General features: G+C 30.7%; 2 protein-coding genes across 6 annotated transcripts in view; one reads left to right on the forward strand and one right to left on the reverse strand.

The window, feature by feature from the left end:
- Window positions 1-581: 581 nt before the first annotated feature.
- Window positions 582-17971, reverse strand: LOC133188595 (leucine-rich repeat-containing protein 27-like). 5 transcript variants are annotated; one of them, XM_061324080.1, is made up of 14 exons: window positions 17623-17971; window positions 16975-17167; window positions 16662-16808; window positions 15859-16111; window positions 14128-14199; window positions 12903-13061; window positions 11890-11978; window positions 10876-10958; window positions 10444-10520; window positions 9789-9915; window positions 7350-7410; window positions 4807-4842; window positions 1599-1668; window positions 1001-1136 (listed from the first exon to the last, which is right to left on the reverse strand). In XM_061324080.1, the coding sequence occupies exons 1-13, from the start codon at window positions 17920-17922 to the stop codon at window positions 1625-1627; spliced, it is 1641 nt and encodes a 546-aa protein (XP_061180064.1). In that variant the 5' UTR covers window positions 17923-17971; the 3' UTR covers window positions 1001-1136; window positions 1599-1624. The 5 variants fall into 5 exon arrangements, with proteins under 5 accessions (XP_061180065.1, XP_061180068.1, XP_061180064.1 ...); XM_061324083.1 differs by lacking the exon at window positions 14128-14199; XM_061324082.1 differs by lacking the exon at window positions 4807-4842.
- A 129-nt stretch (window positions 17972-18100) lies between these two features.
- The window catches only part of LOC133188596 (serine/threonine-protein kinase 32B-like), a 31880-nt gene continuing 27235 nt past the window's right edge, over window positions 18101-22745 (forward strand). The window contains exons 1-2 of the mRNA XM_061324085.1: window positions 18101-18192; window positions 22062-22163. Coding sequence (XP_061180069.1) covers window positions 22112-22163 — 52 coding nt within the window. The 5' untranslated portion in view covers window positions 18101-18192; window positions 22062-22111. The remainder of the gene's footprint in view (window positions 18193-22061; window positions 22164-22745) is intronic.

Raw genomic sequence — 22745 nt, forward strand, 5'->3', positions numbered from 1 at the left:
AGATACAATGCAAGAAAAAGATCAGAAGCATTCCGAATAAATCGTTCATCTTGCGTTCACCGTTCACTTTGCGCTCGCGTTCTGCGTTCGCTCACCGTTCACCAAGTTGTGTTCAGCGTTCACTCATTGTTCGCTCTGCGTTCGTTCAGCGTTCGTTCACCGTTCAAGTGGGAAAGTAGAACATTTCAGGGACTGTATATGTGTGGGGGAGGGGAGGGGGGGGGGGTTCATGCAGAAAAGAGCTAGGTCTAACTTCTTTACGTGAATCAAGATCGTGTATTGCATATTGCTCGTTCAAAAATGTGCAGTATTTGAAGACATGTATAAATATTTTTTCTTTATTTCATATTAAGACTTCGAGGAACTGATAAAGAAGTCGGTAAATATTAAAATATTTCTGAAAGATGAACACAAAGGAAAACTTTCTTTGTTTCAGTCTCTACCATCGGATAATACATTTACGTCTGAGGCATGATTGACAACTCAACACAGGGGATTGATTTTGTTTGACAAAATTTTATCTGAATTTAAATTAACATTAAAACAAAACACCATGTTTATACATGTAATGTGGACGGACTGAAATATATGTTGATCAAACAAAAGTAAATACATATACCGTTATATAAGTTCATAAAGTCCAAAAAAAAAAATAATAAAATAAACTGGTGCCCATGCTGCAGCTGCAGGCAGCATGAATGTGCATCTTTAGGTAACCTGCAATGCATCAGTGCCAATAGAAACATAGTAAAATTTACTGAGCAACAGTTACTCATTTCAAATCATCCATCATCAGTTATCATGTGATATTACGATTTTTTTTTCGTGAATTATGGAATATGAATTAAGGAATATTAATTTATCTAACATCAGCAATTTTTACCATTAGCACCTTTCATAGAACAACTGCAGTATGAACCTTATTGGCCAGAGTTTTCACATACAATGCTAACCCATTTAAGCACTTTTCATCACTATCCTTGAGTTTTTAATTCTACACTGGTAAACAATGACTAGATTTTCGGGACACGATTTCTTCTGTACATCTGACCAGAGCTGAGATCTCCTGTAAATGCTTTAAACCGGTACTCCAAGTTCTTCCTTGTGGACATCAATTCTTTGTGCAAATCCTCAGCCTAAAGAAATACCCAGAATAATGTTTTATAATTTAAAATTTGACATCTTTCTAGAAAAATCACTTCATCTTTACTGGATATTCAAACTAAACAAGGGGAAAAAACCCACGGCAAACACACTTCAAAAACATACAAAATGGTCATGTGGTTTTATTTCAACAATGTGAATTTTCAAACACAATTCTCACAATTTGTGAAAAATAAAGCTATTCTAGAACTGAAATAGCTTTGTCATAAACTATTTTTAGTATATGTATTTGAAAGGTTCTAAACTAAGTGATTAAGTGTAAAAATTATTTTAAAAATATGTCTTTTCTTAATAATGATTTCATATCTAACTAAATATTAAAGTAAAGTTTAAACAATATAGCATGAAAAAATTCCAATGAAAATGTACACGTATATAATAGTTCCACTATAAGAAAAACAATAGCTATTTTCTACATGTAGAATGTAACTTACTGGCCAGACTATGGAATTGCAGAGGTCTAATGCCAAAATAAATCTCTAGTGGAAGTATTAGAACTTCTACCTGTTCAGGTGTCAATACAATTTCAGTAAATAATACACTGACATTTCAAAAATTATTCCTGCAACTTGCATTTCTTATGATGACTTTGATAATAAAATTGTTTTAAATTTCCTTTGACATTGTTTAATTTACAACATTTCCAGTATATATTATTTTTGATATTAAAATTGAATATGTTTAATTTGTAAATTCCATTCTTTTCCTTTAAAAAAAATTATATGAAAGAAGACTTCAGGATAGAAAGGCTACTACATGTACATGAACTACTTTCATTCATTCATGCAATGAATATTTAACCATGCAGTATGGTTTATTCATTATTGCTCAGTTCTCATAATCAATTATTGTATTAACACAGGATTGAATAATTTGTTGTACACTCTACCAAGCTCCTCCTTAACCAGTAAACTACCCAACATTAGCTTTAAATATATGTTGTATAGCATTGTATGAAGTTATGATATATTTACAATACTTTAGCAATTAAGTTGGAAGACGCAAGCATATATATAATAGCTACAGCCATTGTTTAGAGGATAAGTAGTTTATATTTTTTGTTTTTATATTGATATTTTTTTAATAAAACTATTAATAGCAATTATCTGTAACCACTTAAACTTCTTTGCCACGCATGGTCACCGATTTTGATGAAACTTTGCCCATTATTACAACTTGACACCAGAAACATATCAAATAAAATTTCGTTGCTATGTGTCTTGGTTACCATGGTAACAGCCAGAAAAGTTGAAAAAATTGAGATTTTCAGCCACTTTAAATCTTTAATAAAGACTAAGAAAAACAATCAAACCATTCTCCCAAAAACATGACACCTTGTTGCCACTTATGCTATAAAGAAACTATTTAGAATTTATCTCTAAGTAAGTGGTAACCATGGGTACATTTGGAATACATTTTAGATGCTGAAAAATGCTGAAAAACACTCTATAGCCACAAATGATAGATGTTACATGATCAAACTCAATCAACAACGTAAGAAAAACAATGAAAAATATTTGACCTCCTGTAATTAGGTATTGGCAATATTATTCTAAAAATAACTTTCATGGTTGCTATGGTAACACAGAGTCACCATGCAAAATCTGTTGCTATGATTGGGTTAATGCTACTATCGTGAGGGAAAACAATAAAATTCATGACTGGCACATATGCATCCTTAGAACCTTGCAACACCGACAACATAAGAAAAATTGAGATTAATTGTTACTTTGCTGTGTAACCATGGAAACAATGTACTAGTTGTTTAAAGTGATATTTTTTGCTGCTTTAGGAATTTACCAACCTTTTACTAATCAAGAAAAATATCATTTGAATCACCTTAATAGTACTTATCTCGTAGAACTAAAGTTGAATATCATATATTGATAAAGGTTGTTGAAAAATACAACACTGTTGCTATGGTAACCAAGAAGAGAAAATGTTCGATTTTGTTAATTTTTTGTAAATATTAGACCCTATGTGCCAGCTTTTTGCATCCAGTTAGAGATTGGGTGATAGTCAAAATTGAAAGTCAGGTTAGTTGTTCACATACATAAATCATTAAAGTTTTGGTAATCTACATACAACGGTACGTATCCAAGGAAACAGAGTATTTTTCAGATTTTTATGCATGTTTTTCGCCTTATTTCCACAGCAATGCACTATTTAAAGAATTGAAATTGAATTTTTTGAAATGTGAAAATTAGGGTCACACCAAGGCCTTTAAAAATTGATCATCAGTTATATAGAAATATGCTTTTTAAAAAGATAGGATAAGATTAAAACACTAAGAGAGTAAATTTAAAATCCTTTTGTGGTATTAAAACCATGGCAACCATTGCCAACCTATAAGAAATATCATATTTTGTCCTTGGTATATGTTACAAAGATCTCTTCTCTATTATTTGCTTGCATTTCAACCTATAATTGTTTTTATTCTTAAGTGTATGACTTTATAAAATTAAATGAACAAAATTATTACTTTTGAATACTTTGTTTCCATAGTAACGTAAGTTATAGATGATTTACCAAACATGTTTATCATGCATTTAAGACACCAGGCCTTCAACTTTCAGAAACAGTCATTGCAACTTGTTTGCTTTGCTGCAAACGTTAACTATGGGACTCTGAAGATGTTGAAAAATGCCATTTTTCAAACTTTAGGACATGTTGCTATGGTAACCATGACACGTAGCAACCAATTTTTGCCTGATTTGAGTTAACGGTATCAAAGACTTTTATCATAGAGAGTTTGGAGAAATTCTGAGACTATGCGTGCCACAGCTCCTATATAAAAGTTCAAGTCATTACAGAGAATGGCTCTTCATTCTTTGTTGTTGTTGTTATTGTTTTTAATAATTACTACTTCTCTAGGAAAACTATATTGATATTTTTTTGATAAAACTATTTATTGTTTGTTGTTGTTGTTTTGTTTTTGTTTTTGTTTTTTTTAATAAATACTACTTCTCTGAGAAAACAAAATTTTAGTATCATGTGGGTTTGCATTTACTCAGAAATCAAAATATTGTCAAAAGTGGACCTGAGTACTATAAAGAATGAGGTTCCTGTAAATGTCCATTTATGTTAAATACTCTCTTTAAATTCGAACATTTACTGTAGTATCATTGCTGTTTGTTGCGGTCCAATGTTTGTGGATTTCATGGGCTGCTCTTAATACCCATGAATTTACATATCCACAATATCTATTTTCTTCTTCTTCAAAGTATTGATTTATTATATGAGTTACAGATGAAATCATGTCCCCGTGAACCCGTAAAATTTGGGTTGCCCACAAACACTGACCACCCCCCCCCCCCTCCTCCATGAATAAAATTATTTCAAAAAACATTGTATGTATATTATTAACTTCATTCACATGTTCTGTAACATTTTGCAACAGTTACTATACCATTATTCTACATAAATAGTGTGTTACTAACAACTTGATTCAGAAATAATGTGTTTGAAAGACACTGAAAATTAATTACCATGAAGAAGAAAAAAATGTATGCAAAGAAAATTCAGAAGCTGAAAAAAATGCATCTTGAGAACACATGCTGATTCTCATAAAGTTGTCTAATACTGTCCATGCAATCTCTGTTTTTTTTTTCTATACTTCTTACTATAACACTTATTTTTTACCAAATGCATGAGGAAACTTTCTGGAGAGCTGTGAATCTGTAATATAAAGCTAACTTAACATATAGTCTTCAGCACTGTTTAAATAAGCCATCTAACAATATACCTTCTCCAAGAGAATATTCTTTATTTTTTTACTCTACATTTTACTTCAAAGTATTGTACAGTATATATATATAGTTAGTAGGTGCACTCTATTTAACCATTATCTGTTTGAAATCCAATAAAATTTCAGCAGATGGTAGTCTTATAAATATGTCATTGAACTGCTACCTAGATTACATACATAATGCTTTTAATAACTGGCCTGTACTTACCAGTATGAACTTTATTTAAAAGTTTTTAAAATGTGGAAATTCTTACTTGTATACTAGGATATAAAAAAGAGAGTCAAGTATTTACTTTTCATGAAATATTTCTAACACAATCATGGAAGGGATAATTGGATGTCAATTTTCTGTAGTATCCTCAATGTGTGTTCGGCTTTTAAAAGTGCTTTGTAATTAATATGAACACTTTGTGAAAAATTCCACGTATGCAAATCAATGTGGAGTACCTTATGAAATGAATTAGTTTTCTGTCTATACATCATTCCTGGAATTAAGCATTAAGGCCTTGAGTCCTAAATGCTAAAAATTATATAAATTTATTTGATTTTTTTTTTTTTAAATGTCATTAAAAAATATTCACTCACATTTGGACTTCCATATGCACATAGGAAAATCTTTAAGCATTTTCTTTCAAATGTGTTATTCAATAAAAATTTCAAATATCATTATCAAACTTGCATAATATAATTAACTCTGTTTTTACACTGGATCAGTTATTAGTAATTCAAATCTTCACTGTGATCCAACAGCAAAAGATGAGGGCGATATAGAATTTATTAACCTGAACTCATTATTTTTTCACAATTACATTCTTAATTATGAACCAATTTTGCTTTCAATGCATTTACATCCCATCTGAAACTTTAACTCACTATTTTGTAAAACATACCACAGTGGCAATGAGTGAATTTAAAATTAGAGTTTAATTTACGTATGTTTTTTCATAACAACTGCTACTTAATTAGCCTACTACATGTATACTGAACATGGCATATGATATAAAATTTGAAATCTAGCCACCAAATTCACACACTTAGATCTTACCAAACATTTAGAATTTTGGGATGGGTGGTAAAATAATGCTTATACGAAGCAGTCCCCGAAAAGTCTGTCCTGCTTAAAATAAGTTTCTCCAATATACAAATGAGGTTTAAAAATAAATACATATATATTTAAAAAATTAATAAAGTTATAAAATAATAGTCCTTAACAGATAAATGGAGGCTTTAATCTGTACTTTAAAAAAATCATTATGGTATTTTGAATTTCCTATACTACAGACGTACATGTTGTTGAAGGCTAGAAATTAAAATACATTAATAATTTTTTTAATATATGTAGTTGTTTTGATCTCATCTGACTTATCAGTTTACTTGTGGTAAATATAGCAATTTCTTCTCCCATTTTTTTTTATTCCAATTGGTCCTATGCCAGTTTATTCAACAACAAAATGTAGCATAAACATTCTACTTAATTACAGTGGATCCTCATTAATCCGGACACAAATAATCCAGACACTTCACGTTCCAGACAAAATTTGAGAAGAACAATTTATATTTAGACATACCAAGTATGTTTCTGTAACGCAGAAACTTCTGATCATTAATCCAGACAATTTGCCCGGGAACACACTAATCTGGGTTAGTGAGACTCCACTGTATATGTATGTGTATATAAAATGTGAACGAATATTTATGATGCTAGAATTAATATATAATATTTCGTTATGCAATTTATACAAAAATGAGTAAGTGAGAAGTGCAGAAAAAACTGTAGAACTTATGTAATATATATGTATAAATATGTCAAATATTCAATATTGAGCAAATGAATGCAATATAATAATTTCAATACATGATAATTAAATATGATAATTATATCTATATTGATCTAGACTAATCTAGCAAATAGAAAGTTAGCATATTGAAAGAAAAATAAACTGAAAAGAAATTTTTAAAATTGAAGTGTGATGATTTATCATGCAATGACAAAAGGGCAAGAGATTTTATACACTGTATACCATCTTTTCCTACATCTCATAATTTAATAACTAGCTTATTTTAATCTAGAGCCCAGAAAGCCTTTATCACCATTGTACTTTAATGTGTGCAAAAGGTCAGTGTGTGTATTTTGTAAGTGTTGGGTTAGAAATTATCCCACATTCAAATTATCTATTTTAATTAATAATTAAAATTTGTGATTTTCCTTAACATGACGTGAAAAAAAAGGTATTGTGAGTTAAGACACATTTAAATGACACCTACATGGTACATAGTAATAAAAACATAAAGAAAATCTAATTGTTAAACCAAATCATATTTTATCTTCTGATATATTGTTAACCAGGTTTAAACATATTCAAAGCATGCATTGGTGATTAATGGACTGGTAGAAAGCAAGCACAGAATGTCTACAAGATTGATTGTTATAGAAAACCTGTGGTCCATGCTTTGAGTTCCTGATAGCGCTTTAGGAGGTCTTTCTGCAGAGATTTCACCTAGACAAGGAGTAAAGCTTATTATCTACTTAAAAGTCCTCTCAATATTCAACTACATCTAAAAATAATTTCTAATGATGGCCATCTAAGTCCCTTGTAATAATTATATATTATTTTTTTTAATTTAAACTGTTCATTTTTTGGCAAAACAAACTACTTCAGTCTTCCTCCTCAAATTTCTTGTTGTTAATAATTAAGTGCAAAATCACAGATGTAGTAAGAGATCTTTCTACTTAGCAAGGAATAATAATTCAGGATTAATATGATTTTCATTAACAAGAAGTCTGTCACCCTCAGCTAAAACTTCTCCGAGGAGGGTATCTTATCAATTTGCTGTTGTAAAATTTTATTTTTTCCAATGTAATAAAAAATAAAATACTGGTGAATTTATTTTTGTTAATATATAGCCGTATCTCCCATAAACCACAAGATTAAAGCCCTATTACTTCAGTGAACCACAAGACTTCCACCAAGTAATTGTTAATAAAATATTATCCCCCCTTTTTTTTTGTAGTTTTTGTTTTCTTTTCTAAATTTAATCAAAAGCAATATGTGTAAGAGGGTATATAGCTCACCTCAACAAAATCATGCCAAATAAATCCTCAATGAGAAGACTTTTTATCAATGCCAACTTGTTCTATTTTTCCACATAATTTGAAAACACTGGCATCCCAAAAATGTTGAATTGCATTTGAAATTTTAAAGTATTGAAAACTCGTTTTAAAGTATTGTCACTTGAATAACCTGGGGCCCACTTTACAGAACTTTTAACTAAGACTAAAAACTTTAACTTATTGTAAAATCTTACAAAACTTACATTTCTGTTTAAAATTGTTTCCATAAAATATCTTTCTAAATACTTCTAAAAGAATACAACCATTTTCAAATTAATGTAAAAAAAAAATAAAGATCTTTGCATGATATCATTTTGATCTTTTGATCTTAAGTTCTTTTGTAAATCAGGGCTCTGGAGTGACAAGTGCTTGCCCAGATTTTGTTGAGGAGAGCTATTCATGGGAATAATTTTCAATTTCATACTTTGTTTTTAATGTTATGGTTATCATGCAAAACAATTATTAAATTTTAAAGCCATGCATAAATGCAGTAAAGATCAGGGGTCTTGGTTGGTATTTTAAACCAGGAACATATCAAATAAAATCAATTTGAAGCATATAATATATTAAACTAAAACACAGATTCAAATATTGGAAAAGGACTGATAGAGCTGTATTAACCATATTTAGCATACAATGTATAATAAACATGTGATATCAATAGTCTATTTAATGTATTAATTCAGCATGAGTTTAAATTTTTAAACACCACCAAACTTCCAATAACATGTCCATTTCTCATTTGATTTGATTATAAATAACATTAATTGTTCAGCATAGTACAAACACTATACATTATAGTCATTACAAAGTAGCTTTAGGAATATATTGTTCACAACAATATTTTCAATAATGAAGTACATTTTCTTTCTAAAAACATATTAATTTATTATCATTATTGAGTTGTAAACTTTTTAAAAAGATTCTAGGGAAAAAATTGAAATGGATTATATGCTGATGTTGAAAAATTTCAATCAATGTCTTATGTATGTACAAGATATACCTAATATACAGTTATGATTATTTCTCAGTCTGAATAATGGAAGATTAAAACAAAATCTCTTAATATATAATTCAAAGAAATGACTGTTGTGATTAATAATTTTTTTTAAAAAATTACCTTTAATAAAATTTGTTTATTACATGCATTTAAAAACCATATGATCAAGAATGTCAATTTTTCACTGATTTGTCAGATTAATTGAGATAGTCTAAAATAAATGAATAGTTGTTGAAAGTATCAAATTACCAAGATGATAAATTACTGAAAGTACAACATGACCATTTTGTGATAATAATTGTAAAACAAAGCATAAAATAGTACCCTCCACTCTCTGATCAGTAATTATGGAATACATGTACCAATCCCTTTGTTAGTGGAAAGAAACCTGTGTTCAAGAAACAATGCTTTGTGCCACAGATAATTCTCATCTAACCTTTCACCTCTTCATTAATATGACCTTGACCTTAAACTTAACCTTGCCATATACCAATCAGCATTTTCAACACAGTTCAAAATAATAACCAAAAGTAAAATTATAAACATACAAAATCACAGGCCAAAATAACATGCCCCGAATTTTCATCAAACAGAATATGAGCACAGACATGAAAACTTTCTATTTAATTAAAATATTACAATCACATTCCAGATAAAACTGACATCATTAGCATTTATTTCATTAACATTTAAAAAAAGTTACTTTGAAAACTCTTTTCCCACCTCTCAAAATAAGCATTAATATTTTGTATTATATTACTTACAATTTCTAGCTCCCTTCTGGCAGCCTCCATTTCTTCCTGTGGGGTACCCTTAGGGAGTTTTCTTCTGTCATGCATCTGTGATGTGTGCTGTTTTATTCTCCTCTCTAACTCCCGTATCCTTGCAGTCCTGTAACCATTACAACTATACTGAATATCTACATCACATCAATCATTGTAACAACCTTAATATGTGATTATTTTACCCAATAAACAACATAAAGTTTATACAATGTAGTCTTTCGTGTAATTTCTATAGTAAGTTGTCAATAGAATATTTGCAATTATTCTTCATATCAAGCACCATAAATGTAAGAAAGCAACAAAATTTTTCCTTTGCAATACAATCTAATTAAAATTAGATCTTTGATCCGCTTCTACTAGATCGCTACTTATAGTCGGAGTGGATCAAAGATCTATTTTCAATTAGATTGTTTGAAATACAATTTATTCAATCATACTTCCTTATTGTTTCAGCTGCATAAAATGATATGTGTAAAATTTCAGAAAGCAAGACATGAAAACTGAAAAGAGCTATAATACTTTTTTATCTGGTGTATAAATTATCTGAAACCATATTTTTTATCATCAAATTGAAAAACTTCCACTTTTGGGCTGATCAAATCTCTCACATCTATAGTGTACTGGAGTAACATACTTCTCTTCCTCTATGCGCTGACGAGTGGATGGTGACAGAGCTCGCCTAACCTTCTCATGGGCATTCTTTACGTCTTCCTATATAAGAAATATTTTCAATACAGAATGTGATTGAAATAAAAACTTTCCATAACTTAGTAATTCTCTCCTCATTGGCCAGAATTTTGTCAAAATTATGTGACTAACCTTGAATCTCTCCTCATTGGTTGGAATCTTCATGTGATTTTTGTCAGTATCATGTGACTTACTTAATCCTCTCCTCATTGGTTGGAATCTTCATGTGATTTTTGTCAGTATCATGTGACTAACCTTGATCCTCTCCTCATTGGTTGGAATCTTCATGTGATTTTTGTCAGTATCATATGACTAACCTTGATTCTCTCCTCATTGGTTGGAATCTTCATGTGATTTTTGTCAGTATCATGTGACTTACCTTAATTCTCTCCTCATTGGTTGGAATCTTCATGTGATTTTTGTCAATATCAAAAGGGGCTTTCTCCACAGCATCAACATAATCTAAAAATAAAAAAAATTATGTTTATAAAACTGATAAGAAATGGTCAAGTCAAATCATGTTAAACTCTGTTAATTTGACTTTTAAAACCAAAGAAAATATGCCCTTTCAACAGGAATTAAGTAGTTATAAACTGAAATAACAGTTATATACTTATTATAATAACAATTTCACCCATAGTTTGGACTATTAATAGCATTAACATGTTTATAGTGCATCACACCAAACAGTGACATATGCTGAATACTATAAACCCATACAACCATTATTTAGGAGAATTGTCAGCTTAAAATCCATGATCTTTGACTATTTTTATTTTTTTTTATGGTGGAAACATTCTACGTAATAAATACACAATCATAGCAATAAATATTTGCACGTAAAATGAATTCACAAACAAGCTAGGTTTACTTAATGCATAGAATGGTCCTGTAGATATACCAATTTATTTTTAAAAGATATGCAGCCACCAATGTTCAAAGTGATATTTAATGCACTGTCAAATAAAACTAAACAGTTCTAATTTTTCAGAAATTCACAGGACCAAAAAAGGCCTTATGTGAACCTTGCTCCTTATTTCTCAAACATGAATGCAAGTTGGCTCTAGGATTTTTGTCTATCAAGCCAAGTGTTAATCTTAGGTGAAGTCAGTTAAATTTCACTCATTTAATTGTGCATGCAGCATATTTCTAAGCTCAGATAAGTTAAATATTAATCATCTCATTGTTTGTCAACAGAGAGTGACGAAACTATTAGTGGAAATGACCTATCATTTTTTTTTTATGCAACATCCTAAGTTTGTAGAAAACAAATTGTACTCCAACTTTAATTTTATGAATTTAACACTATAATAGCAAGTTTTATCTTTTATGTTGCATACTTTTTAAGACTGTGAAAAATCTTCACGGATATGTATAAAACACAAGTATTTACCTTTCGTTCCTTTCATCATGCTTTCATAATGTTTCTTCTGCTGCATCTTTTTTGATTTCACTCTCCAGTCTTTTAATGCTTCATTGTCCCTGAAATTTAAAAATTCTATTAGACTATGTCATGAATGTTCATGCATATAATATTATTAAAATTTAAAAGCATAACCTCCTATAATACAAGCATATTCTTATTTTGAAAAAAAAACCACCACACAATTCAATTTCTCTTCAAGATGAACACAGACCACCTGAATGACAGACAACTTTTTTTCTTTTAAAAAAATCTTTTCATAAAAATACCTACCTTAAAGGAGAAACATAAGGCACAGGCATTTAAATATAATGAATTAAAGCAAATGCACAATTTCTCATACCCATCACAGTGATATATGTGAGCCAACAACAGTGGTGAATGTATTAGCCAATGGTAAAGAGTGAGATGCATGGTGTAGACCCATGCATCAATCCAATTAATTTTCTATGAAGTGTTGGATTTGAATGATAGGGTTCAGATTCAGTTTCTTAGACTTCCTCTTCCTTACTTTCTCCTTTGTATAATGTCTTCTATTAGACTTCCTCTCACTTACTTTCTCCTTTGTATAATGGCTTCTATTAGACTTCCTCTTACTTTCTCCTTTGTATAATGGCTTCTATTAGACTTCCTCTTACTTACTTTCTCCTTTGTATAATGGCTTCTATTAGACTTCCTCTTACTTACTTTCTCCTTTGTATAATGTCTTCTATTAGACTTCCTCTCACTTACTTTCTCCTTTGTATAATGGCTTCTATTAGACTTCCTCTTACTTTCTCCTTTGTATAATGGCTTCTATTAGACTTCCTCTTACTTACTTTCTCCTTTGTATAATGGTTTCTATTAGACTACTTACTTTCTCCTTTGTATAATGTCTTCTATTAGACTTCCTCTTACTTTCTCCTTTGTATAATGGCTTCTATTAGACTTCCTCTTACTTTCTCCTTTGTATAATGGCTTCTATTAGACTTCCTCTTACTTACTTTCTCCTTTGTATAATGGCTTCTGTTTTCTGTTTGTGTTCCTTGACCTTGGCAAGTTTTCGCTCCTCTGTCATTTTGAAGTTGGCGTATTCTTCAGGAGGAGGTTCAGGGTATGGATTCACTCGCCAATTCAACACACTGCTAGCTGATTTTTTACGACTGAAAAACAAAAACAAGTGTAGGATATTAAAGCACTACTAGATAACGATATGTTCTCAAAGTCAAAGCTTTTAAAGTCTATGAGTACACAAGTAAAAAGAAATCATGATGTATTGATTTTGTGCTTTTTAATTTATTTTTTTTAAATTTATGAGTCAATTGAATCATTTAGATGCATAAAAGTGATAAAATGGTACTCTAAGAGACTGAATTTTAAAATAGATATAATGTATGCATGTGCATTTGTGCAGTTCAAAAAACATTACAAGAATATAAAACTTTCATGAAACAATTCAAAATACTTATACCAGTAATTAATGTTTACCCAACATGAAATAATAATAATGTATGTTTTAGTAAACTTAAGTAAATAACTTCAACTTTAAGGAAAAAAAACAAGAATCCCAAAATCCATGATGATCACCTATTAGTATCATCCAGCAAATTTTCCTTAATATAATACATTTTGTATTCCAGGTTTGTCACTAACAGCATTTAAAAAAAATCATATGTTAATCCAACTAAGTCATCTTTACTTTGATACATGTATGTGTCCTTGACTACCAGTACATGTTCTTATGATCTATTATTATAGTAACCTTTTTGTCAAGTAAAAAAGGATATATTAATGAAAGATTTCATAAATTTTCACTGTTTGATCAACCTAGCTTCAATAGAGGGGCTCAACAATTCATCCTGACCTGGAAAAAGGAATTTCAGAATTCTAGTAGTGGGCTGATTACATATCAATTCTTATGTCAACAATTAGTCTACAGAATATTCAGGAGAGAACTATCAAAAAGAGCAATTTTTGGCTGCAGAGTTCAAAGCAATAGTCCAGGAATGGAAACACAGTGTAATGATGGACAAAAGCAAAATGTCACTGGCCAAGTGAAGGACCAATAAAAAGGAACAATACAAGAGTGGTCATTTAGAAATTCATAGAAAAAATTTTAAAAAAATTAAAGTGCAAAAAAAAATTTTTAATTGATACCTCTTGATTCAAAAACACATGCAATTTTTGCTATTAATGAAATATATGAACTGTAAACAACTGGCATCAAACCTGCAGCTAGGTTTGTTCAAAGACACCTGATGGAGTGAAGCTCTCCTTCCACACTCAAGCATATGTCGAAAACTTAATTGACGGAGAGAGAGAAAAAAAGAATAATTAGGAAACAGAGGAGATCTGATGTTCTTGAAAATTAAATTGGATGCCAAAGGGAAACCACATATTTTAACTCATAAAAAATACAGAATCATTTTATTTCTTAATTATAAGTAAAATAAAATTCATTTTTAAGGCTGTCAATGCATAATAACACGACCGAATATCAGCATCTGCCTACATCTCTACTTTTTTCATAATAGTACTGTTACCAATTTATTTCTTCAAGAATTGCTCTTTGAACAGCATAATGTCTTATTTGAGTACTATATGTACTGTATACTTTTACAATAATTGTATATGATCAGATGAGAACAGAAATTTTGTGGGGTAGAAGTTTCTCTTGACAGAAGAAATTCATAAACCAAAATTAGTAAGTCCCAAATTCACATACAGATTTCGATATCGAAAAAATCGTAGATATATCATCAATTATAAATAAATGTATTATACATTCTACATCAGCACCAATTCATCATGAAAGATACAAATACATGTATTGGATACTTAATGGGTTAAGTTACCATAAAGTTCCCATCAAGAACAGGATAAATATTATACCCTTATGAGTGAACTGATCACCACTGTCCACTTAATGAGACATTTAACTAGAACATGTTAACAGGAAGTTATAGGGAAATGATTGGAGAGAAGGGTTATATATTGAAAGGTCAAGATTAAAGGGTAAAAAAAATTAATTACTTGGTATATATTTATTAATTATAGCAGTGATGGAGAACAAGGAATAATATCTGTCAGGAGGAGCAACTGTGTATTAGCTGGAATCTTACATGATTTAATTATCTTAAAGAAACAGCTTGGGCTACCTAATATCCATATACATGGCCTCTCTTGTACAGTATGCTGAATCAACTCTGAAAATTTGATCAACATATTAAAAAAACACATTAATGTAGTATATTTTTAAGGCAGGGTAATTTGTTACTATATGTCTGCACAAACTGTAAGTCTGCTTATATTAACAAAGGTAAATAATTATAATTCCAATCTCTCATATCTTTATATGTTATAGAATCAAATCTGTAAGTCTTATCGAAAATCTACTTTTTATGATTGACAGTGGGTTTTAATTTGTTTCTAAAATTTTCATCACAGCATAAATTCTAATCTAGATACCAAGGACCCCTACAGTGTAGCAGAGGTAATATCTATTATATGCCCCATACATCATTGAATTTAATGCCTTCATGATGGTGCTAGGGTGACATAGGTAGCTAAGGGTTTTCCTGGCAATTTTCTGATTAAGCTTGAAATATTCATATCTAAGGGAATTTGGGATAAGGGACTTAAAACAACAAACCGGTTACATACCTGTGTTTTTTAAAGCTTAAAGCCAAAATAGTATAGTTTATGAAGAACTACACATTTGATAATTATTTCCAAATATTACAAAAAAATCTTGAACATTAAAGTGCTTGTTCATTTACACATTTTTAAATTTAATTTTTTTTTACCTAAGATTGTATTTATTGCGTTATTTCCTGACTGAGACCATATTGGAATATACTTAATCATTGAAACATTAATTTTTTTAGAAATGTTGAAAGATATTTCAATTTGACAATAAATTTTCAACAACAAAAATTCCTCTTCCCATCTTCCTCTCACCTTTCAACTGTGCCCGATGCCCCTGCCCTGCGAACTTTCTCAGCCTTTTCCTGTTTTTTGTCGGTGTAGCTGACCGGTTGATGAAGTGCCACCGGCTGTGGCACTGGTCCGAATGGGTCAGAAGATTTTGTGGTGGTGCTTTTAGCATCCTCTAGAGCCAGAGTTCTCTGCCGGCGCTTGGCGTAGTCCTGGAGATCATCGCCGTCATCCCAGTCATCAGAACTACTACTACTGCTTGCGTTGCCAGGGGAACCTAGATGTACATATGGAGAGACTTTTAAAAACAAACATTGGGAAAAAAATTACAATGAAGAGGGAACTGAAATCATGAATGTTGAGGGAGGAGGACAAAAAAAAGAGCTGGATAAGCTTGAAATCTCCTCACTACGTAAATCAATTCGTCATAGCAAACCTTGCCAAAAATTTGGATACATGTACTGAAAATATTTCGATAAATGGGGGAACACTTATTAGTACATGCTGGTTTATATGAAAATCTGCAGTTTTTTGGTAACATATTGGGTTTTTTTAATTTTATGGCAACATATTGGGTGTTTTTAAAATTTACATTGTTCAGCAAATAATAACTGATTAATTCAATCAAAGCATTAAGTGAATAATGGTTTTTCTAAAAATTGTAACTCTAGTACTGTAAATGAATTGATTGGTACAAGATGCTTTTGCATTTTGCATGTACGATTTTCTAAAGATTTTTTTTTTTTGTCTTTGGAAGCATACATAGTTTCTTTGTCATTTAAATGTAAAAGTTCTAAATTCTAATATTTATCCTCATTTGACATTACCATTCAGGAGTTGTCCTGATGACTTGGCTTGGAGCATTTCCCTGAGAAACTTCAAAATTTCAGTAGTGCCTTTCTCCATAATGTCTTTCGGGGGAAATTCAATGGGATTATTGCTGATATTCAGACCATTTAAACTCTTTATTAAACCTAGAATTAAACATCAACATGGATATATATTAAATAAATAACTTAAAAATGTTTCCACATAAATAAAACCTTAATGGGTATCAACAATTTCATTTATTAGCTACAAATTCTGAATTAATCTACATCTGGAAAAAAAAAAAATCAAATTACAGTGTAATCTAAGCACCTAATTCAAGTGGAAGACTTCGAAGTTTGTTTCCTTCTAAGAGAAGTGTCCGAAGGTGATTATGCCTGCCAGTGTATACACTTGGTAATCGTAAAAGTTTGTTCTTTCTGAGGTCAAGCCAGGTTAGTCTTGGCAAGCAGTCAAAGAAGTCATCAGGAAGACTTGTCAATTCATTTCCCTCCAAGTACAGGTACTGAAATGTACAATGAGAAATTTAATTTACATGCCATTTTCTAGCCAAGCCTTTCTCATTTTCACCACCCCTCAGAAATATTTTATTATATATATATATATATATCTTATGGGTATTTAAATTGTCAGTTGAGGTCATTTATTGATTCGAGTGTAAAAGTATAGTTATAGGTTCGCGTAATATTAGATTACTAATTTTAAGTACTAATTACATTGTTCTACAAGTAGCACATCTAAAAAAATACATAATTTACAAGATAAAAAAATCAATAAAGAACACATTTTGTCAGTTAGGTACATATCTTTCGCAAACTCTCACCAAACACATGAAAGAGAAAAAAATAACCTCTAAGTATCAGTGTTTCGCTCAAGACTTTCATATATAAAAAATATAAACAAATCAAATACCACTGTACATGTTCAAGCAGGTACACAGGTACATGTGGGAACATTTACCTCAAGGTTATTCAGTTCTAACAATTCACGGGGAATTTGTAACAGTCCTTTATCACATAATTCTAGTGTATTAGAGCCAAGTGCCTTTGTCTGTTTTATAATTTTCAGAATTAAATCCTCTTCTTTCTTAGTTTTGGCTACACCTCTTTCAGTTGGGGAATCTAAGCCCGGCGAATACAACTCTAACCGATCAATTTCACTCTCACATGATCCATCATTTCCTTCCAGATCTAATTTATCTATATCTGGATGTTCGTCAAGGTTTTCCATGTCTGTCTGCATATTGTCTGTAATTTTCATGACCTTAAAATAAACCAAAACACACAGGAAATCCGTTTCCGTAATTTGTTATCGACATTCCACATGGCAAACCAAAACAAATATGGCGGCCGATACAATCCAATCACTATGGAGATCCTGATCACGTGAAATTTTCCGCTCATCAATCGAAGTGCGACGGAGCGTAACAGAATACACAACGATGCTACTATTTACAGTTTCCCGTGCAGGAAAAGGCGATGGAAAAGAGATGACATGATTAGATTTTTCCGATACTTCCTCGCTGAAACAGTAAGTAGAAATTTAAAAAACATGCACTGTCACAGATCGCTGTTTTCTAATTTCTGAATTAAACACGGTTTATGACAAGAGAAATCATCTGGAAATAGATTGATTGTGCTCTCTGAACGTGTATTGATTTCAAAAGTGTCTGTAATGATAGTGATGGTACATTTATTGCAAAATCAATTTTTATTGTACCCTTATTGTTTCATTATCCGGACTTCAGGAGCTGGCCATAATAAAGAAATCTCGTTAAGTTACAGTAGACCTGTATGTGGAACATGGGGCTATACACGTATAGATAAGTTTTGTATGTATATATTTTGAATACAAAAAAATTTGAATGAATTTGGAAAATGAGCAAATTTTTAATTTTTTTCACGTGTTTTGCTGAAGATTTTACAAAGACATTATTATATAAAACTCATGCTAAATTAAATTAAAATTGTGTGCATTTTGTTTTAAATAACGTATAGTAAGATAATTCTTATTATTTGAATTTAAAAAAAAGAAAGATGTGTATTCAGTAGAATCTACTGTATATGAATGTACATAATGTACATGTATGAAGCATAGTGACATTTAAACTTTGGTTTCTTGATTGAATACCTTATGGTAATAATTAATAATAGTGTCAAAGTCATTTGAAAGTGAATTGGAAGTCTATAAACTTAAATTTGTTATAAAAAAAAAAAAAAAAAGAATCCCTCCCTCCCTCCTGGGTGTGAAAACTCCCAGGCGGCAATTCCAAATAAACAATTTTTTTAAGGATGGCCAAATTGTTATTATTTATTTATTATTAATTTTACAGTTGAACTTCGGTATCTTGAACACTGATATCTTGAATACCATGGTTATGTCAAAGTGATTTGGAAGTCCCAATCCCTTATTCTTTAAGTATTTTACCCCGGATAGCTCGAAGTTTTTTCTCAGTCCCATTGGGTTCTAGATAATGAGGTTTGACTGTATTTATCCTTGATCATCTTGATATATCTTAAATCTTTAGTCAATTTTTTTCTCAGCCACATTGAGTTTAGATAACCTTAGGATTGACTGATTAATAAAACTTAATGATCAGATGCTCCAAACTATGGGTTAGTGACATTAGGTATTGAAAGAATGAAAAGGAATGTATGGATATCTTTAAGATGTACATATAAACTGGATATATACAGTCAAATCTCATTATCTTGGAACTTTATATTTATGGAAGCTTCAGCTAGGCACTGTGACATGTTAAATGCATGCATGTTAGAATGGAAGTTATAAAGATGTTCAAAAACTACTGAGAAACTTTTTATTATAATGTCAAGATATGTTCTGCTATGTTAAAATTTTACTTTCCAGTATACTTGGCAATGCATGCATTTCTTTGGGGAGGGGGAGGGGGAGGGGGGGGTGAAGATCATCATACATTTCTCTCATGAATACCTTCTCTTACTTTATTTTAAAACTTCTATTAAAGTGCTTTTTTGGCTTTTAGGTGTCCAACCCCCCATTCTTTTGGAATCACATGGGGACCACATTAATTTAAATATTGGATTAAATAGTTTTATAATATATGTTGATTAATGCAGCAAACATAGAACACAATGGAATCAAACAGGATGACTTTATAATTCATTTTTCATGTATACAGTTAAATATCATTATCTTGGTCAGGAGCTTGATAAGCTTGGAAAAAAAAAAAAAAGAGATACATGTATCTGAGGATTTGAGATATTTATGTTCAGTTTCATAAATAAAACATGGTTAGAACTTCCATCTCACTTCAAAATTTCAATAGTATCTGAGATATTGATGTAAAAATACCAAAGTTCAAGTGTATATTTTTTTTAATGAAGCTTGTTAATTAATAATTTGACTGTAGAGACTATCAAAGCTTAAATTGCAGAGGATGCCACTTTTAAGTCACTAAAAAAGGGAACTGACACCCCTAAGGAAGGGAGGCCAAATAAGTAGCTGTCTGATTTCAAATTGAATTGAATTAGAGGGTATTTCTTAGAGAAAATTGAAGAACGTTGTGTCAGATAATTGCCACATGTTTTTTGTGGCAGTTTGAGGGATGATTCTGCCAGAAGACTTCTGGTATAAGTATATTGATTTTTCAGAAGATGCTATCTCCAGCTTTAGAGTGAGACACTGTCAATTTAGAAACCTTTACATATTCTGTGTATATAGATTTATGAAATTTATTATTTTCAAAGACATTTTTTTTTTCAATTTTCATCTCAAGTTGGATAAGATCACTTCCATTTTCAAAAAATAATATTGTATACATTTTAAAAACTGAATTAGCATGAAAATTAGGCTATTTTTTATCTTGAGAAAAGGAAATATGTTTTCTTTTAGGATGTATTTTTATCTCTAGAAGGAAATATGTTTTCTTATAAAATGTATTTTTATCTCTATACATCTACAATTTATTTAAGCAAATCAGCAGCCATGTTTTATAACACAAATTATTTAAATTTAGGAGCTATTCTTTACTACAATCCTTAAAGAAGTAGATTCGATATGTGATTTGAAAACATATGTTTCTACTTTCTACTTGTATAAGTTTGCAGTGAAAACAAAGTATTATGATTATGAGGTTATTGTCTGACAAAGATCTACTCATGCATATCAGTCTAGAGAACAGCCATGAGTAGTTAATGTTCTAGTTTCAGAGTTGGAGAAGATATGAAATCCAGGTACAGCAGGCATCCTTTTCTTTTGCTAACCATGTTAACATGGCCCGGGTTAGATTAAAATTGTCAAAATATCCCTTGCTCAATCACATAATTTAAGCAAATAATGAGTAAGTGCTACATATACCATATAATGATGCAGGCATTGTTTTTTATATAATGACCACATAAATTTGACGAAAAAGCAAATTTTTTGAAGGAAAAAAATACGTGCAAGATAGGCAGTTTTAATGTGTTCTGTCTCAGAAAATATGTGGGAAATCAAGAAATGCACAGAAGAAAATAATTTAGAATGATTTACCTTCATGTCAGTTGCCTTGGGTACCAGGGTTAGAAACTCCCTAGAATTACAACTCGCAAATAATTGCGAGTACCAAGAAAGTGAACTCGCAATTTTACAAGACTACTCGCAATTTTCATATAAAGTTACATTTATATAAATCAAATACATGTAACTTAAGGAAAAAGTAACAACTGTACAATACATAAAATACAACTACAGTGTGAATTTTAGTTAAATTACTGATTTAAATCAGAAGCATTGTGTTCTGTCATATTATATAATTTGTTACAGTTTCAATGCAAAAATCTCAACTCGCAAGTTTTTGCGAGTTACCTAATTTTTAACTCGCAATTTGGGAATTCTAACTCGCGTTTTGCGAGTTGTATATAGTGAATTTCGAACCCTGGGTACTGATGTAATTTTAAACCTCTGACTTTTCAGTACACTGGTGGGTGGGACAGCAATCAATTTGATGGAGTATGATAAGGGTAGTGTAAACACAACATCGGCAAAATCAGGAAAATTTTAATGGATGGTCAAGACCTAAGCAATGGTTATCGTATGAAAGAACAAAACAGTATATTCTACATATATACACAGTGTGTCCTGATTTTCTAAAATGATTCTGCGGGTATAAATCAAGAGAGCATTGCCAAATATTTAACTGTTCATTATTTACATTTTATCAGTGTTAAAATTTGAATATAATTAAGAAAAGTTTTGTAAAAATTTTTTTGTTTTTTTTCATAAGTTTAGATCATTGGTTTTGATATAAATTGGGTTATTCTATCCAGTCGTATAAGCAGCGAAAAGTAAAGACTACAACGCAAACCCTGCTAAAGGTGCCATTATTGGATTTAATTCCTGAACTGATGAAGTGTATAAAGTTACTTTTATCATTTTAGATGTGTGACGTCTTATTTGTCTGTGGCTGACTTTGTAAAGAGGAATCAGGATGGGTAACTCCTCCTCTGGAAGAAAGGATTCCTTTGATGCCCATGGAGAAGGTACGTAAATATCTAAAATTATTGTGGAATCATCATTGTTCATGGGGACCAATGTTTTGGAGACTCTGTGGGTCACCCTTTCCCATGAATTTATATCTCTATGAACAATAATTTTGGCATTGTGTCAGGTCCTTGAACATGCAGTATACATTACAGTATGAGTTGCCAAGGAAATTACGCTCTCATGAACCAGTAAAATTTTGTTTGTACATGAACATTAATTGTCCAACATGAAGTGATTCTACAGCACATTGTGATAGCTGCATGCGTATCTCAAAAAGCCTTTGAGCTTTTGCAATGAAATTATATACATATATCACAACTCCCTATGGTGTAAAGAAGATTTCTATTGATTTTGAGATCAGAAGGTCAAAGGTCAAGTCAGAAATTATCATAAATTGCAAAAAATGGTTTGAGAATGATAACTCTAGTTTTCTTTCAGCCTTTTCAATGAAATTTTATATAACTCTCAGTGACCTTTAAGAAGAACCCTACTGATTTCGAGGTCAAAAAGGTCAAGGTCGGAAATTTATAAATTGCTCTTCCTTGAGCTTTTTCAATGTAATCTTTTATCATAACTCT

Source organism: Saccostrea echinata, unplaced genomic scaffold (genome assembly GCF_033153115.1).
Source record: "Saccostrea echinata isolate AGI-Se365-2 ecotype Australia unplaced genomic scaffold, CSIRO_AGI_Sech_v1 ptg000016l, whole genome shotgun sequence".
NCBI lineage: Eukaryota > Metazoa > Mollusca > Bivalvia > Ostreida > Ostreidae > Saccostrea > Saccostrea echinata.